This window comes from Maylandia zebra, linkage group LG1 (genome assembly GCF_041146795.1).
Source record: "Maylandia zebra isolate NMK-2024a linkage group LG1, Mzebra_GT3a, whole genome shotgun sequence".
Taxonomy (NCBI): Eukaryota; Metazoa; Chordata; class Actinopteri; order Cichliformes; family Cichlidae; genus Maylandia; species Maylandia zebra.
In genome coordinates, this window is record NC_135167.1 from 12,901,130 (window position 1) to 12,914,508 (window position 13,379).

Here is a 13,379-nt window from a genome sequence, read left to right on the forward strand (position 1 = left end):
AACTAGTCCAAATGGAAAATATCTTGTATGTTTACAACAGAATATTGACAGAGATGACTTCTGCCCCAGGCCACAGGTGCTTTATAGACAAGTGGCCTGGATCACGCACTGCTACATTTGTGCATTAGCCAAACCTTAGTGTACTAGGAATAAACTGGGACAGAGACAGGGTGGGGTTGGTTTCAGGGATTAGAGAAATGGGGGAGAGTGAGAGAGTCTAGGAGCTCTTTGTTCAGGCTCTGAGCCCTCCAGTCTAGCCTGCCTCAGTGTGCATGGTGAATAACTGTGATCTGCTGTGCTCTTCTGTTCGCTTGATTGGTCTTAAGCTCACTGTCCGCTGGCTGAGTGCGAACCCAGAGTACCCTGAGTGCTAGCCCCTGTCCCGCGGGACATGCTGCAGACTCTGATGGGTAATTTCATTTATTTTTCAGTCTAAAATATTAATCCCTGAGCCACCCCTGGAGAGGAAGCATTGCACTCACTAAAACAAGGCTGAGACAATCACTCCACAATTAATAACACATGAGTCTTAAGAAAAAAGAATGCGCAGTCCAGCATACATAAAGACTCTCCTCTTCTTTCTGTGACAGTCAAGTTACCAAGTCGTCATCTCTGTGGAAAAGGAGAGGTGACATGCCGAGGTTCTTTTAGTTCAAACTACAACTATAAAATTATTTTAGCACACCAAGCAATAAACCACAGGTGAAATAGTTGGGACAGATCCTGGGAAACAGAACAATTATGGAAACTAATGGTGACATATAAAAATTAAAGATAACTTTAGATTTGGAACATATGACTTTTGATTTTATAACACAATGTTTCTGAAGAGTTAGTGTCCAACACCTGTCTATAGAGACCTTTTAGCCAGGCTAACTAAAAGTGTCATTAGAGGGACAGCTTAGGTTGATTGCATTAAAGACAAAGTCAGAGAGGTAAGGCTAAATAAAGTGTATATAACAGACAAAGGACGGCGAAGATCAGTCGAAGACCACTGAGAAGATTCAAGGATGCAGTGACGGAGAACATCCAGAGGGTTGGTGTGACAGAAGAGGATGCTAGGGAAAGACTGAGATGGAAGCAGATGAGCTGCTCCAGTGACCCCAAAGCAGAACACCCGAAAGAAGTACAAGAAGAATTTAAAAGTGTCAGTCTGTCATCTGGACTCAACAACAGAATATCTGATATTTTGTGCATTTTTTGTGCTCAAAATTCTTTAGAGACATTAGTGGTCTCTCTATACACTGTACAATACTATATGGTGATCCCATGAGTTTTTATCTAATGTCATCACTGATATCAATTTGTTTGTAATGCTCGCCAGCCTCTTATTGTAACCTTATGGTAACCCTGGGAGGCAAAAACTGAATTGTAACGTTATAAGTTCTTGACTTAAGAAGAGTTGAGTAAAGGTTTTTCCAGCATGTGTGTCATTTTGTTCCCATTTCCACCCATTTTCAGTTTTTTTTTTGCAATACTCAACTCGACCACAAGATGCCCACCTATCCTATGATAGGAAAAAATATGCCTTCATGCATTTCATCCTGAAATTAAGGCAGGTCTTTATAAGGAAGGACATGTAGTGAATGAAACTGCATTAGACTTATTCTTTGAATGTTTGTCTTTCAGTCTCGGTTTGGTTAAGATTAGGTAACAAAATTGGGTTTGAAATAGAAAGACCTGTGCTCTTTTAGTGTAATATCTAACTTAAGCATTTCTTTTAATAGTCACAGTAGGGTTTTTTAAAAATGCTCACTACAATCAAGAATGTTGATCCACCTTTTGTTTTACTGTTTCTGTACTATTGCAGCATTCAGAGTACATGTAGGTGTCAAAATCATCACACTCCTGATATATAGCTTATTCTTGCCTTTTATGAGCGCTTGGAGGTTTAATGGCTCTCCATGTGGAGGGTGAGAAGCCAGCTGAAACATTGTGTGTAAAACAAATAAGCTTGAATTGAGTTCACCTGACTTGACTTGAGCTTTGTGGTCTAAGTGCTCATCCCAGTGACCATGTTTCTGTAAAAAGCCCCACTTGTTTCTGTGTGCCAGATTTCCCACTATGCCCTCGGGGTAATATTGTGGCCACCATGGAGCCTCTTGGTGCCCTATTGTGGTTTGCAGGTGAAGGGGAACAGATGTTGACAGGAGCCGACTCCCTACTAACAAGGCCCAATGCACAGAACACTCTGTACCTGAAACAGCCCAGTCAGTTTGGGATTGCTCCGCTGGCCTTGCCATGAGGGGGGCAGTAAGAGAGATAGTTGGGGCATGACAGAAGCCATGCAACCTGACGTAGTGTCAGTGAACATACTTGTTTTCTCCAGGATTCACCAGATGCTAAAAGCTTTTTTGCCCCCGCATTGATCCCAGAGCGCCTGCGGTCAGATGGGTATTGCATGTGAGCATGGAAGGGCTAAGAGCTTGGCCTCAAAGATGCTCCAGGGGTACTGCTCCAGATTAAGTGTACACTGCTCTGGCATTCAGTTCACCTGATGCTACCGTGTAACAGACTTTTTGTTCCACATAATTATGTACATACTTTATGTTGCACCTCTCTTCTGGTTTGTTACACTGTTTCCTCAAACAAAATTTGCACCTGGTAGGGTATATAACCAATCAATCCATTCATCCATCCATGCATGTCCAGTTCAGAGTCTAAGCATGGATGAGAATCAAGAACTGGTTTTTGTAGAGAACTGGTTCCCAGCAGTCCAATTCCTTGGAATCGTTAGTCTGCCTGCCTATTGATCCCACTTATCGGTTCTTGCATTCTCGCAACGATCAGCTGATTTCAGTTCGTAGTCAGAGATGAAAAATATTGGAGCAGTCTACAGCATGGAATGGACATTACTTTTAATTTTATTGCACAAAAGTATGAGAGAATGATGGTAAAGTGGAGACTGCTCCAGGACAAAAACAACTGCATCATACTGTTAACACAACTTCAGATCTTCACAAGCGCAGCGTGCTAACTCTAAGCTAGCCAAGAACCCAGAGTGATTTTAAAGCTTGGTGAGTGCTAAAGGTTTATATTGTTAATTGATAATTATAAGACAATGAGTTTCAGGTCATTTTACAGAATAAGATGAAAGTAACGTTAACGTAAGTCTTTCTCTTGGGTGTAATTAAGTAACATACTGCACAACTTTAAGAGGAGTGTTCTTTATAATATGCATAACAATTTTTTTTACTTTATTTTACTTTATTTTACTTTTTTCGAGTAATGACCCTCAAAACTGATCAAAACAAAGAGGGAAAATACCTCCAGCATGCACAAACATTTGACTACACAGCATGGAATGTTCACCAGTCTGTTGCAGGGCAGATGAAGATACAACCATTGACACTAGCATTCATACCTAAAGCCAATTTAGAAGTCCCAATTATCCTAATATACATATCTTTGGACTGTGGGAAGAAGCCAGAGCCATGCTGGCACGGGGAGAACAAGGTCCACACAAAAATTCACCAGCCAGCCTGTGATTTCAGATCTTTTTGCTATGAAGCAACAGTGCTAACCACTGTGCTATTTTTTGAAGTTACAGATTTTAGTCTTTGATTCAGTCATTTTCAGTTTTTTAATTCATCTTTTATAACCAATTCAAACACCCTTCAGTTGATATAAGCTCAGTTTTAAAAGCTATACTATACCTGAAGTGACATGTGGCTCCCTGGGGTTTCTCTGACCACCCTCATCGTCAGACTCCCCAGGAGGCAAACCTTCCACAACCTGAAAATTCCTGCCCTGTTTGTCCCAAACATGGTGGATCTGCATGGCTGCTTCACGCTCTGCTGCAAGGTCCAGGTCCTGCTGGGCCAGATGTGCCCTCAGTTGCCTGATCTCAAACTTAAGAATAAATATGAAGAGGAAAAACACAAATAAATATGGAAAGTCACAGGGGGTTGTAGAAAAGGGTGAGCAAGTAGTTTGAGAAAGTGCAGGAACGTGAAAATTGAAGCCCGATAAAAAATTTGGAGAACAGCAAAACGAGACAAAAACAAAATAGAAGAAAGGGAAGAGAGAGGACAGGGAAGGATGAGGTGGTGCAGGAATAAGAGAAAAAACAGGAAAAGAAAGCATGTTTCTGGAATACACAAAAGTAGAAACAAGCAAACATTTTTTATACAGATACTGTGAAATACTGTCTCCTTTTTTTTAAAGAACCAGAATTTGGTAACTGTCTTCATCATAATTGTGGGAGTGTCAGAGTGTGTTTCCATTTTCTTCCGCTGATCCGAATCAGGTAAGCAGGAAACATGTTTGTGATGTTTTGCTGCCCTCTTCTGGTGAGAGATCAACTTACAGTCGCTTATGTGACCAAGAACAACGTGTATCCTTAATCAGTCCTTTAGTGCAGTAAAGAGTTTAATAAGGACAGCTAGATCCATGGCGTCTAAAGTTAAAATAAATGTTCTTCATTGCAATACAATGCAGTATGACTACATGCGCTATTAGCCAACACAAATTATTGTGCCTGCATCCAAGGTGCTTTTAAAGCTCTATTCTTGTCAGTTAATGTCCTTCGAGTTTTACACAGGCACTACTACAGAAAATGAGACCATCAAAGTTTTGTACTGTAAAGTCGCCATTAGAAAACCTTTCCACATCAATTAAAAGTAAGTAATGCAAAGTAAATCTCAGATGTGTTGGTACTCACAGCCTGCTCCTGACAAATCTGAGTGAGACGCTCCAGCTGCTCCTCTCTCACAGCCTTGGTCTTCTCACACTGCTGGATCTCCAGTTCCATTTCAACTTTGACTTGTAACACATACGCTAAAATTGGAGAGAAGGGTGAGAACGAGAATGGGCTGAAAATATTTGTAATGTATAAAGAGGCATTAAGACTTACTAACAAAAGTGTCACAGGTAACAGAGCTGGTTCAGTTAGTTAAGGCAATTTACATCAAGCACATCAAGGTCAGAGGGCAGAGATATTTCTTGACCCTGTGTCATTTGTTCCTAAGAACTCTGTCATCACACACACAACCTTTATTAATGCAATTAGTAACACTATACTGAATACTAAAGAATGAAACTAGATGCAAAAGATTTTGATCTGACTTAATGAGTCATAAAGTGTAAGTACATTCTCAGCCTATATTCAGTGCAAACATGTCACTGGACCTTTACAAAAACAGCACCTTAAAGTGAAGACACAACTCCATTGTGGTCCTGGAAACCACTTTAGATGCAAGGGTCTTCAAAGAACACCAAAAAACACAGGTATTTTGGCCTGACATTCAGACACTTGTGGTTAATGTCTTGCATCAATCTACCCTTCTCCAACTTATCCTGAGCAGAACAGTGAGCAGTAATTAGAAAATGAATCAAGCGCACATATATTGTAAAAATGTCACAGACATGAATACTCAGTCTGTTTGCATGCTGATATCACTTAATGTGATAAAAACAGAAATGTGAAGCTTTAAGATTCTTTAAATAAATGCTGCTATTGTGGCATGTGTGGTATGTTTCAATGTTTTTCTGATAGAATTTTCTGAATGTGTACTTTTGCATGGCCAGCAGACGATCACCTTCTACTTCATCTTCATCTAATAAGAGTTTATTGCTGGAGTGTTGCTAGAATACTTTATTTGACCTTTAATAACTCTTGCTTTTCTGTCAGTCAGTAACAGCTCTTCCTATAATTTGTATTTTATTTATACATGACACACTTTGTGGAGTAGGACATGAAGGAACCTAAAAAAAGAATGGTGAGAATAATTGTGGACTGCTGCTGTCAACACAGTTGGAAGACAATCAGTCTTTTACACCTTTTTTTGTCACATTTGTAAGTCTGCCACATGATATCACACATGCTAATGCTGCGTATCCTGCAATGAGTGGCATAAACTTGTCAAATATAATCATTAATTCTATGGGTCCTAGTCACAAGGACACACTAGGATTTTTCTGAACATGCTGAGATGACAATGAAACTAGGCCTTTTGCTACAGAGAGTAGCTGAGCAAAGCACACAGCCATCGCCACATGCTCCTTGTATCTATTTATAGTAATGTTGCGCACGCGCACACACATCAAACAGGAGAAGACATTAGATGGGGTCAGTTCAGTCAGAAATCAAACCAGCATGAAAAGCTCAATCAGAGCTTCAATTATTTAGCTACACAATGCAATACATTTGTGTGGCACTGTGCATTTACAAGTTTAGCAGGGTTGGTTATGTGATTATAGTGTCTGTGCGTGCATGTGTGTGCCACAGCTGTGGTGACAGTTTCTGCCAGCACTTGCACAGCAGTGTAATTCACACCACAATTAATCCAACAACTTCTCAGAGTCCAGTGTTGGTGGTGGTTTGATTGCCCTGGCCTCTGTCCCAGTGTCCCAGGCACTGAACCTAAAGGCAGGCCAGTGCCTTGCATGGAATTGGTGAATGCATGAAAAATAAACACATTTTCTAGACTTTTCTAGACTGTATGTCAGGTTACATGATGTAGAATAAGTGCATTTTAACACAATCAGTGCATGAAAACATCCACAATCCTCACAGATTCCTTGCTGCACTTTCTCCACTCACATGTTTCACAGATCCCTTGTGTATTGAAGCCATAAAATCAACTCTCTCTCCAATCTGCTAAACCCAAAAGTTACATTTCTTTTTTTTAATTACATTTCATTATATATTATGTACACACTATATACATATGCTTTGCTCAAGGTGTTGCATAATAGCTTGTTGGATTTGTATTTTACAGACGTTTATCTGTACTACAAATTTTGGTATCAGAGGTCAATGCAGAAAATCAAAAACATCTTATTAGGCATTTATAATAAAGTATAGATAATTCATATTCAGTGATTTAGACCAACCTCTAGCTTACATTCAGCATGAAAAAATAGCAACTTAACCTTCCTGGTTCATTGTTAAGCAGTGTTCAAGCGCTGGTGAGTCAAACTGATAATGATGGAGATTTTTTTCTGTTTTTTGGTTGTTTTGTTTCTAGAGAACTAATTTCAAAGTTTGAGAGATTAACATTACCTGATGATCATGACAAATTGTGGTGAAATTCACTCTTGCACAAACTTTGCCACTTTATATCTCAAACTCTTTTTTCCAAAGATTTGATGACTGTCATGTGATAACTGAGCCAGTCCTTTAACTTTATATTTTTTGGGTTGTGTTCACTTTTTTTCCCTAGTAGTTTGAGGTGCGCCAGGAAAATCACATGTTCCCTCCCTAGAAATCACGTGAGCAGCTGCACGTTAATGTTAACAAAAAAAAAGAAATAGAATGTGTGGGTGTGTGTTTCCCTAAACTCTGTATTAAAGCTTTGTAGAAAACAACAGACACATATTTACATTAAAATACTGGACGTGGACGAACTGTACACTGAATTCCTATGTGCTCTGCATGCACCTCATCCTGTATGCATTCAGAGATCCGTCATGAGGGTGACCTCTGAGCGGATATCGAACCAGTCTATATTAGCATAGGAGAGAACAACCACTATATTCATTATGGCTTCTGTGAATCTACTTAGCTAGACGCTTGCAATCAATACAAGTTAGAGTAGCAGAGTGGAAGCAATTTACTCTAAGGAATGATCAATAGCTGTATTGTTCTGAATCACAAATAATTTGTATAATCATGGAAAGAATGGGGTCACTTAGCTGCATCTGTGTGACCCCTTTGAAAAAAAAAAAGAAGAAGACCACTGGCATGCTGTGTGAATTTTATGTGTCACTTTCAAATTTCTGGAAATTGAGTCTGGATTTTGATGGAAAAAGAGTTTTTGTCTGCCTTACCATCAATGATCCTCTTGACCCTCCAAATGCGTAGTGTGATGATGAGGCTGATGGCGTCCCAGGGGCTGCTGGGCCCATTGGCCACTGTGGATGCCACCATTGGGGCCAGGGACAGCACAATAACTGCACCATCAAACACCTTTTTGGGACAAAAGTAAATACAGAATTAAAACAAGTTCAGCGTACGAGCCATAACTCCATTCCGTTAACCCTCAACCCCTGACCCCAGTTCTATGGTCTTGATTTAGCGAGACTCAAATATAATATTTATATGTGGATTTTATTCATGGATGTATGTAGTTTTTTGCTTCAGAGGAATATTTTAACATTTTGGTAAAGTCCTTATTTACCTAATTGAATTCTATCTGAGGTTCAGTTGACATGAACAGATGCGATCACAAACAAAAATAAAAATACCATGCCTTAAAGCGACCTCTTACGACTCTCGACTACTTTTAGATCGCTCCCCGTAAGTCACTTCTAACTACTTTCAGTGCACTTGCATTTTCACCATGGACCTCAACAAACAAACAGAAAGGAAACTGTGGCTCCAACAAACTACCTTCAGTGTAATGTGGAAGCTGCAGATTTCAATGAAAAAAGTCCCAGAACAGCCAGAAATGTGCACTTCATTTTCTTCAAAATTAATGGAATTGTGCCCCATGAACTCCTCCTCCAGTGTCATACTGCCAGCATTAAGTTCAGTAAGATTGCAATAAAGGGCACCCAATTTTTTGGGACACACCAACATAATCATTGTATATCACCCACTTTATTCACTAAAACCAATTCCCTGTGACTCCTTTTTTTCCCAAAAATTTAAATTGAGTTAAAGGTTATCGATTTTAATGCAGGAATACCAGCAGCTGCAAACACACGACAGCAAATAACTGGAATAGGGCATCCAGTGAGAGATTAGTAATAGCAAAGGATGCTATATTTTGATCTGTCGCAAATGACGCATTGCTCCACAAGAAGATTGCATTAAAGAGAATAACCACACGCTATCAATTTTTCGTTTTTAATGTATTTAATTTAACGTTCTGATCATACTTCTCATCTGTCTACCAGAAACTGGCTGACACAGCTTAGCACTACTGGTGAAAACAGATAGCAGGCTGTGGCCCTGTCAAAAGGTTCAAAAGTTGTCACATAAGCATGAGTCAGTGCTGCTAACAACCTTTTTATATCTCATTTATTTTTGTATGGTTGGTATAGTTTTCTTACCTTGGGCACAACCAGCTATTTTCAAATGTTTCCAGTGTTTCTGTTAACCTCCAGCTAGTGAGTTTTTAGCATGTAGAAATGTCATGTTTACCTTGATGTTATTATTTATACAATCTTTCCATCAACCTTCATCAAGAAGGTCAATAAGAGTGTTTAAGTGGGAAAGGTCAGTATGGTCATACCATGCAAGAACCGGAGGCTAAATTAAAAATAATAAAAATAGAAAACGTTAAAAATAAATATTCAGATTAAACTGAATTAAACATAATATACTAAAATCTGACATGAAGATTTGTCGGTATAGCAGTACTAACCTCAACTTTGTTTTCTATGTAGTCCCAGATCCCAAGAACAACAATTCTGAAGACAGTCTGAGGCACACAGAGAGATAAAGGGATATTTTGAAATGAATAATTGAGGCAGCAAGCTGATAGATGTGAAAGACTCCTTTAAGTCATGTTTACATCCAAAAATTGCTAATTTTCTAATATATGGGAAAGAAAGTATTTTCTTCTTAATAGAAAAGTATCCAAAAATAAATATATAAATTACATTTACATTAAATATCTCAGTGGAGGTATTTAGTTACTGCACTTCTACATGATACCTTCCACTGATAATACTCTGTGGTAAATCTGTTATTGCATAATTATTTCTGTTGATGGAAATATGGCATGAAATTTGCGAAAACACATACACACATATCAAATTCTACTTATGCTCTGGAAAATGTGGCTAGCTGCAGTACACTGTTAACCAGGGACATTGATTTACACTCTAATTAGCTAGAGGTGGTCCTGCTAATCCATCATCTGGAGCACATGTTAGACAATAATGCTGGTATCAGGTGAGACGAGCAGCTGCTCCGCCCACATGTAAGAATTGTGTTTTCTGATTGGTGCAGGGGGACTGGCTGGTGCACCTCTTCTTCTGTGATGCCAGTGGGTGCCCTGTGTGCATGGATCACATCACTGTAACCCCATCCCCACTGCTCTGTAAGCTCAGCTTTAATTATTGCTCATGCTGGCTCACCGGTAATTAAAGTTTGGGTTAGGGCATTGGGGCTGAGGCTGTCAGGGTAATTGGTTTGCACTGGAGTGGAGGCCTCTAGGCCATATTCTCCTCTTTATGTTATTTTCATAATCACAAAGTAATGAAAAGACATTACTTTATCAAACAATGGCTTAAATTTAATTCTGATTCTGCTTCCAGGTAGCATTTTTAAGCTATAGCTTAATCAAGACTAGACAATATTGGAATATAAATGGTAGCAACTACCTACTCTAGTTCCCTTAGGTTTGAACCTGGTTTGCAGATATGGAGGTGTTACATAGTTTAGCTGGTTTAATTTAATTGCAAATGAACAAGAAAAGTGAGATCTTAGTGAATCTTTGCAATTTAAACGTTCTGTGATTATTACGTTGGCCCAAGAGCAAAGATTTCGGAAAGTAAAAGAGATTATGTTAATGATGGAACCAAAATGTGACGTAATTGAGAATAATATACAGATCTTACCTCTGAGAAGAAGAGTGACAGAATGATAAGGCTGATCCAGTGGATAATGCTGGCAAATTGGAACGCATTGGAAACTATTTAGAGAGGAAACAGAATAAATGTTTATTTGCACTGTCCTTAAGGTGCACAGTGTAAGAAAACTAATTGGTGTAATCATGTCCATCCATTAACTCACTGTGCTACCAGCATACCCACTTCCTATACTACTAATATGTTTCTGCACTCTCTTGCCCAATCCCATGTTATTGCCCATCTGCTATTTCTCTTGTGGGGCAGGTAGTGGACTTGAGAACTAGATTACAATAGATCTAAAGTGACTAGAGTCCTGCAGTCCCCACAGCGAGACTCGAGTATCAACAGAGCTGGACGCTGGCCAGTAATCGATGAGGATGGCTGCCTGCTGCCACTGACAAGAATCTTGGTTCATTATCACCTCTATCCATCACTCTCCATCATAACCATTTATTGTCCAGCTCCACAAGTTGTTTGTGTAGTAGGACTACACAAACAGCAAAAATGCGCACAAAATACAGTTAAATGTGGACATTATCACAAGAAGTTCAACAGAAAATTACTAATAGTTTCAATGGCACCTACAATAAATGTAATGGATCTTTACAGGGGTTATTTTTGTTGTTTTTGTTTGTTTTTTTTAAATAAATTACTATACATACTGAGGTGAAATAGTATAAGAGCCAGATTTCGGAGTTGCACGTATTGTGTAACTGTAAACTCTACAATATGTGACCATGACTGTAAACACAATCTAAGTCATATGCATTTATTTTAATGGAAAATTAGGTCTTTGTAAACAGCAGCATGTATTTTCATAATGGCATTATTGGAAGATATATTGAGAGGCTTTATTTGATCAAAAGCACAGATACAACAAGCGAAAGTTCAATATAAGTAAAAATATCAAGTATCTGGTACAGGTACTTATTCTGTAGAAAAATAACTCCTATTATAATATCATAGCTGTTTATAGTAATATGGAAGAAGCCCTTTTCTTTTGAAGCTCAGTAAAGTGAAGATAGTTTCAGCTTCTTTAAATGCATTATTTACATTACTTATACTTCTGCTTGACCTTAAAAGGGTTCCCTTTAAAGACATTTAGGCTGCAAAGCAGCGATGACTGCCCAGGTTGATGTATAGAGAAAGTCCAGTGTAAACAATAATGAAAAAAAATAATGGCACACCTTATATATTTCTGAAACTATATTTCCTTAATGTGATCCTAGCAGAAGGTAGGGCACAGTGCAGACACAGCATCAGTGTTTAATTCTTGAGGACACTAAACTGTTTAACTCCCCACTGCTCCAGTGGAGCTGCTACTATATGCCTCCCAAGTGTTTTATGAACGTCACACTGTGTATTAATGGATAAGAATATGCATGCTCAGCAGATTTTTCCTTACATAATAGTACCGGCTAAAACGGGACAAATAAAAGCACACTGTTTACATTGTAAGAGTTTGGTGTCTATGAGCAGCTCCAAAGACAGGAAAAGCACCACCAGGATAACGCAGGCCACCAGGATGCAATTGAAGCCAGCACTGAGCAGACAGACCTGCCACAGGGCCACTCGACGCCCACAGCACGGCTTCAGCCAGTTGGACCTAAAGGGACAAGGAAGGGGGGGATATTTTAATGCAACGTAAATTTCAACCAGCATTTACGATTTTAATTTAAATACCAAAGCAGAGTCAGAAGCTTGTAAAACCACAACCGAACCCTTAATAAAAACCACTGCCTTTTTTTTGGGTCTTTATCAACTTTATTGTTAGATTCAGTGAAGAAATGACAGGAAAGCGGGGTCAGAGAGAAAAGGGGGAAGACAAGAGGCAAAGGGCCACAGGTCGGTCTCGAACCCAGGCCCATGGGCACCCGCTCAATGCACTGAGCTAAACCAGGATCCAAAACCACTGACTTTTTGACTGTGTAGATTTATCCTTTTATCTACTTTAACTGTTTAATGTACACGGTAGAAATGAAAATTTAGGTTAAAAAAATAGCACAAAATAAAGTACTGATATGTGTACATATCATGTTTATATATACCATTTAGAATTGCATTTCTGACTGCAGAACTCTCTGTGACTGATTGCATGACCCCAGTAATTATATTTCAGTAGGTATATGAATATGAACAGCTGAACTCCCCGACATGGCCAAGAGAGGGTGGTAGTTTACACTTATGAAAGGTGATGTCTGTTTAAATCTGGCCAAAGTTTGGTAGTGATGGCCAAAGAAAAGTGTACTCAGAGGGAGCATTGACAGAGAAAAAGACAGTGAAGCTCTGTGAACTAGTGTTCTGACCATCAGCAGTGTGAGTGGAATACTGATGGCCTCTTTTTTATATGGGGATGAAGGGAGTCACTGTAGAGGATGCTGCTAAGAAGGAATGATTTCACATGTTTAGCTTGGGACATAAGTTAAATGTGGTGTGGAATGAAGGGAAAAAAATGTAATTAATTTTAATAACCCAGTGTCTGTGGCCTATTTCTTTGGCTACGGCATACAGGTTTAAATAAAACATCAATGTTACTGTATAGAAAATGATAGTCTGTCATATAATTTAAAAACAGACAGACTGGTTTATGTTTAAGATAAAATGACAGATTAACATTTCAATACATTTCAGACTAAGCTTTATTTTCACTGTAAGAAATCAGCATTTAGGCCACTAGTGTGTCTGGCGAGATAGCCTAATTCTATTTTGAAATAGTGGGATGGTCATACAGATCAGCTACTACAAGGGCTGACAGGAGCTGAGAGAAACAATGCCTTTCACCGGCTCTCCAGCTGGTATGGAAAGTTGGCACTGCCCACCACCTTTCCCTTCTCCCCATGCTCTGGCATAGA

At 39.1% G+C, this 13,379-nt stretch overlaps 1 protein-coding gene across 1 annotated transcript in view; it reads right to left on the minus strand.

Moving 5' to 3' along the window:
• The window catches only part of LOC101471800 (transmembrane protein 266), a 53,208-nt gene that overhangs the window by 2,554 nt on the left and 37,275 nt on the right, over positions 1-13,379 (minus strand). The window contains exons 4-9 of the mRNA XM_004539572.6: positions 11,979-12,133; positions 10,516-10,589; positions 9,315-9,371; positions 7,774-7,912; positions 4,664-4,779; positions 3,657-3,852 (exon numbers count right to left, since the gene is read on the minus strand). Coding sequence (XP_004539629.1) covers positions 3,657-3,852; positions 4,664-4,779; positions 7,774-7,912; positions 9,315-9,371; positions 10,516-10,589; positions 11,979-12,133 — 737 coding nt within the window. The remainder of the gene's footprint in view (positions 1-3,656; positions 3,853-4,663; positions 4,780-7,773; positions 7,913-9,314; positions 9,372-10,515; positions 10,590-11,978; positions 12,134-13,379) is intronic.